The sequence below is a fragment of the Phyllostomus hastatus genome, unplaced genomic scaffold (genome assembly GCF_019186645.2).
Source record: "Phyllostomus hastatus isolate PE091 unplaced genomic scaffold, TTU_PhHast_1.1 phas_scaffold_28, whole genome shotgun sequence".
Lineage (NCBI taxonomy): Eukaryota > Metazoa > Chordata > Mammalia > Chiroptera > Phyllostomidae > Phyllostomus > Phyllostomus hastatus.
The window spans coordinates 22686159-22692388 of record NW_025334022.1 but is presented as its reverse complement, the minus strand read 5'-3'; the positions used below and the strand labels follow the sequence as shown (position 1 = coordinate 22692388).

General features: G+C 47.8%; 1 protein-coding gene across 1 annotated transcript; it reads right to left on the bottom strand.

Moving 5' to 3' along the window:
* Positions 1 to 4713: 4713 nt before the first annotated feature.
* On the bottom strand, positions 4714 to 5928 carry ZCCHC12 (zinc finger CCHC-type containing 12). Its single transcript, XM_045817485.1, has one exon. The coding sequence runs from the start codon at positions 5926 to 5928 to the stop codon at positions 4714 to 4716; it is 1215 nt and encodes a 404-aa protein (XP_045673441.1).
* Between the last annotated feature and the right edge of the window lie 302 nt (positions 5929 to 6230).

Below are 6230 nucleotides of genomic sequence, written 5' to 3'. Positions count from 1 at the left end.
TGGGAGTAGAGACAATACATCCCAATAAAAAAAAAGTGAACAGTTTACCAGGCTCTTCTCGCTACTGAAGTCATTACTGGACTGGCTGAGGTTTTAGTGCACACTACCTGTCCCATCACTGGATGGGTACAGGACGTGGTAAGCCGACCCAAGAGCTCAGTAGCACAGACAGCCACTCTTACTGAGTGGAGTCCATGTCTCCAACAGAGAAGCAAACTAGCCATGAGCTCTCTGAGCCTAGAAATATAGCAGCTCTTGGGCCTGGTTTCTTACCTAGAGGTGGACATGGAGGTCCTTGCTCCTCTCCCTATGGCTGGGCCTACTATTAAAGAGGGATAAGCCCCTGTGCCTGAGGATGCCTGGTATACTGGTGGCTCCTGCCAGGGCCAGCCACCCCCTGGAGGGTGGAGGCCTATCAGCATGGACAGCATATGGATGGAAGATGGCTGAGGACAAAGTCATCAATGGGCTAAGTTGAGAGCTGTGTGGATAATCATAACCTGAGAACCTGGTCTGGTGACCATCTGCATAGCCTGCTGAGCAGTATACAGGGGACTGACCCTGTGGCTGCCCCGTTGGCAGCAAGATGATTGGCAAATGACTCAAAACCCTTGTGAGTGTAGGACCTATTGAAGGACATGTATGAAAATAGTCTGGAAAACATGTAACTCTTTACCATGTCAATGGACACCAATCTCTCCTCAGCCCTGGCAACACTGAGGCCGACGACCTGGCACACATCTGGTTGGAAAAGGATGTAGCAGAATACACAGCTGAGTGGCTCCACCAAAAGATGCACCATGCATGACAGAAGACTTGACAGGAAGTGGTAAGAGCTTGGGGCCTACCTCTTTGTTACACTGATGCAGTCATGGCCTGTCAGCAATGCACTGTCTGTGTAGAGAAGCACCCTCACTGGCTGCCCCAAGATACAGGTGGCCTGCAACGGTGGGACACCCCACTGACCTGCTGGCAGGTGGACTACATCAGCCCACTGCCACTATTTGAAAAGCTCATGCTGTACCTTGATGTGCATGAACACGACTACTGGCTTGCTGCAAGCAGACCCATGCCAGTGGGCCACACAGAAAGCCACCATCACAGGCCTAAAGCATCTCTGTGCTGCCTATGGGAGCCTAGATGGCATAAAAAGCAACCAAAGCACCCATTTCATAAGACATCAAGTGCAAGAATGCGCAGGTGCCCTCAATATAGATTGAAGAGTCCATCTACCATACAACCTTACTGGAGCCAGCCTCACTGAAAGGTACAATGGCCTCTCGAAAGGCACTCTGAAGACTGACTCTAGCTCATTCTACAGGTGGATGACCTGCCTGTCTGCCTGACTTCGAATCTTGAACAAATGGCCTAGGGTAGAACAAACATCTCCCGTCACCCTCCTCACTAAACCTTGGGTGGTGCCTATCTGCCTGCAGTTAAGTACACAGGAGCCTCTGCTTCACCCTGGGCTGGGACATGCTCTTGCCAGTGCCCCAAGACATACCCCCAGGGAAATGCACCCTCACCTGGCCCTGACAGGCACAGGTACAGTCTTGCTGGTCTTCCTTGGTGGCTCCTTATGGGGAGGGACTTGTCATGGGGTTGCAGCTGGCACCCATGGTAACGGCCTCTTGGCCCCTTACCCTTGTTTGTTACAACTCACAGCAAACCTCAGTTCTTAAGGGAACTTATATAGCTTCAATCTAGCAGGTACATACACCTGCCTTGCCCTTCGAGCACAGGAGGCTCTTAGCCTAGGGCCAGATAGGGCATGGTACCAACCAACGGCCCAGGCATCCACCAGTCAGTGTAACCATATTAACCAAAGACTGGATTGTAGCATGTGTATTGCCAGACTGCCAAGATCTACCTTTATCAGTTCCTATTAAATATCTCTCTTATCACCCTTAGACTACTCTGGAAACTCCTTTCTACAGGGGGCTAGTAGGCTAGCAGCCATCAGCAACCTTTCTGATTGTTGGGTCTGTACTGAATTTCCCACTGCTGCCTCCTCTGGCCTACCATGGTGGATTGAACCTGCAAACTAGACAGACACCTTGGGATGGGCTGCTTGGTTGGAAAACTCCTGAATCCCTCTTTGAGTAGATATATAAAAGAGTGTTTTCCCTCATGAGGGAACAGGCCACCCTCACCAAGCCATGGGTTTTGTACACAGTTTGGGACGGTGTGGGGTGGCTGTCAACATTACAGGTAGAGGTGCAACAACCACTGCCCATATGTATTGAACATAGAAATAGTACTGTCAACAAGAATGTTCAGCTCATGGGTGGATGCCGTCAGTTCTGTACAAGAAGATAACAGTAATGACTACTACAGACCACTGGGGGCAGTCTACTAGGGAGACACAGGCCCGTCCCATCCCATCTCATCCCATCCCATCCCATCCCATCCCATCCCATCCCATCCCATCCCATCCCATCCCATCCCATCCCATGGGGAGCCCTGTGGGCATGTGGCCAATATGGTTGGCCTTACCTCCCATTTAATTGGACTGGACATTGTACCTGGGGAGAACCATACATCCAGGGTGAGTGTTAAATACTCTTCTAAGTGTCCCTCGAAATTGGGACTCATTTGGAGCACGCTATTGAGTCAAGCACTCTGACTGGTGGTTCTACCCCCAGCCATTTTTGTGCCCCCTGCTGGTACTATTCTAACCCATGAAGCCGTTAAGGCCCTAGCAAATCACACTGCAATAGCGCTTAATGACAGCAGACATGCTACAGCCCTGGTTTCTGATGAGGTAACTCAAATGAGGAAAGTTGTGCTGCAGGATAGAACGGCAGCAGACTTACTCACTGCTCCCCCAGGGCATTACCTGTACCATTCTGCACATGGAGTGTTGAGGATACATCCCTGATAATTCTCACAGCGTATCTCAAGCCTCAACTGCCCTAGGCAGTTGATATTAACCATACATCGGCCATAGCCTCTGACCCTTTTACAACTTGGTGGAATTGTCTAGGTTTTTGGTGGCGTTAACCTTCTAGGCTTCTTTGGGTTTTGTCTTGCATTGTTGGTCTTGGGGGCCTTTACTGAATTTGTGGCATATGGATGCAATGTGCCAACATGCTCATCACACGGGTCCCCTAAGAGAAGAATGTAACATGAAGAATGTGAGGTGGAGGAGCAATGTTGGGGTGGAATGTAGGATCATGCTGGACATGGCTCCTCCAACCCCCATAATGGAAGGCTGGTTGGAGGGCCCCTAGCCAGAAGGAATGTGTATTGCTTTGGAAATGGACTGTAATTCCCTCCTTATCTCTTGCTGGGAGCAGCTTCTTGTCCTGTGACTGCTTCTTGACCATTTATGTCTGCACATACACACTGAGGTAATGTAGTTTAGAGTTATGCAGAAGACACATGCCCCCTTTGTCTGGGACCCCTTAAAACAAGTCTTGGACTCAAAGAGGTGTGGTCCTGCTTTGCTGATCTGCTGCCATCAGTGCTTCCTATACTGTGAGTAATGAAGGTTATGTCTGCCCCATCTAGTCCTCCTTGAGACGTTTTTTGGCTTATCTGAGTGAGCAGTCAAGATCCTTAGATTCGACCTTCTGTGTTTCACATGTAGTTTCAGGGCTTATGGGTTGAGGCTCCCATGGTAGCGGCTGAGCCTCTGGTGCTGGGCTCCCATTAGTAGCTGTTCTTTCCTTTCCTTAACTGGGGGTTGGGGAGAGAGAAGTTTCAGTCCACAAGAGAGATTCCTGCTTGTGACCAATGTTGTCTAGAAGCAGCGACAATAATCTAAGAAATCCACCTAGAGGAAGGAGGGCTGCCCCTCCCCAAAGGGACCAGGAATGGAACCTCTGGACTCACCATTTTGGACTGTGATCTCAGCACCAGACTCCCCAGCCATCAAACTCTTCTGGATATATTACAGAAGAAGGCACTGGGTATTGTCAACTAGTAGGTGCCATAGTTTGGCTTTGTGACCTAAGCAACAAGTGAGTTGTAATAAAAGGCTCTGTTCATTTACCTTTGGGGAATATTTCAGCCCTTTTTTTTTTTTCACTTTTCCTCACCTGTAAAATGAGATTGCTAAAAACCCCACCTCAGGGTATAACTCCACCCCTTTAGAGCTTTTTAAGGCATATTTCTCTTATTCCCTTTTCCTTTACTTCTTCTTAAAATAATGCCACAGAGACATTAAAATAGATGCTGATACATATTTATTAACATAGAAGCCCACAACATAAATTGTTTCATGAAAAAATACAAACTATAGAACAGCATTTATATTTGAACACTTTTATCTATACATATACGTCTATCTGGGTACATCAGTATAGGGAAACATCTAGAAGGATATTCATCAAAGGGTTGACAGGGTTTTCCACCCATATAAGGGTGGAAAATTTGGAGTTATTTGTACTGTCTTTTTTGTACTTTTTTATTGTTTGAAGATTTAACAATGATTTCTACCACTTTCACAAAGAGAATAAAGCCATCAAAGAAATGTGCACACACAAGAAATAGAGCCTTAGACAGCAAAAGTGGTGAGCAATAAAGGTCAAAGGACAGGCCATCTTCCTCCACTGTGCTGTTATCTAAGACCCTTTGTGCTCCACCCTAAGAGAAAGCTGTTTTGTGGATTAATTCATGCAATTAGAGGCATCCCTCCCAGTCCTGACTCTATCCATCACTTGACTCTGAATATAGCTAAGGATTCATTTAAGGGTGGGGTCTAGCACTTCACTGTAACACTGACTCAGAAGGGTCATCAGGTTCATCAGGAGCCTCTCCTGACCCCTCCTGCTCTGTATGTGTCAGCTCCTGCAGGGTGATTATCAGATTCTCAAATATCTGGGCCTTGTTGCTCTCGTTGTCACAGATTTCCTTCGAGTGACCCTCCTCACTACAATATGAACAACAGATTGTGTATTTTTGCTTCCTGGCTTTACGCACATCTCCGGGACCATCGTTCTTATACCGAGAACCACCACTAGTAGAAGGAGATTGAGCCTGGGAACTGTTGGGGGAATCAATGACTAGCACTTGATCCCAAGGTTTGACCCTACCTCTGGGAGGAGGAGATCCTGAGAATGAAAGTGGAGGGTTCTGAGAATCCACCAGGATCACATCCTCATCTGAGTCATCCAGGGTGTCATCTATCTCTATCACATTGCAGTCAGCACTGCCAATCATTATCCGTAGGGAGCCCTGAAATGCCACTGGGCTGGTTGCCCTCTCCACCATTAACTCAGATCTCCTGGTCCGCTTTCGTTTGATAAAAGTATCATTCCAGCCCTCTTCCTCTCTTATCATTCTGATTAACTCCAGGAAATTGGGAAGATGCTTCCGATCATTTGCATACATCCTGAGGAGATGTTTCAGCCTGTAGCGCAGGTCCCCATTCAGTTCAGCTCCTAAAAGGAGCTGGTGCAGGCGACTCTGGTTTGCATCTTTCTCAGCTATGATCCCTGCCTGAATAGTGTTCTGGAGCTGCACCTCTAAACGGATCACATAAACAGAGGCTTTCTCCTCTTGTGCCTGTAGAGTGTTTAAAAATTTGCCATGAGCAGTCACACTGCTTTCAAACTCCCCAAAGACTAATTTCATTGCGTGCAAGAAATCTGCCACACTTAGGCTGGGGTTGGCTGCCTGGAGCAAACGCATGACCTCCCGGGCGGGACCCCTAAGCATTTTCAGCAGGCGCTTGAGCTTTTCCTCCTCAGACATATTCCAATCTGGCAGGACCCCATTGACTTGGTTGAGCCAATTTTCAAAGGTTTCTTCCCCTTGAGCTGGTACCACCCTCCCTGAGAACAACGTCATGTTCCTGTCTGCCATGTTGGCCATTAAAGGACCAAGACTCCTCCACAGGGATCTCAGCATAGAGTGGGCCCAGGGCGGCAAGGGTGCATTCTGCCGCCAGGTATTGCCCATGTGTGCAATGATGCTAGCCATGACCAACGATGATAGGGTATCTGAATATTAACAAGAAAGTTGTGCTTTTTGGAAAAGCCTAATCTGCAGGCAGGCCTTCCTCATATCTCAGTAGGAACTGTAAAAAAGAAAAAATAACGAGAGTAATAAGGGATCAATAAGTCTGCAGCTTTTTTTCTCTCCCTGAATATCCTGCAGTACATTTTATATCTACCTACTGCCCTAAAAATGCCCTCCAGGAGACTGGCAATTACAATCTCATGGACCCAGCCAGCGGGTGTCTCCGTGTTAGCAGGGAGCTTTTGAAAGCCACATCCATCCCT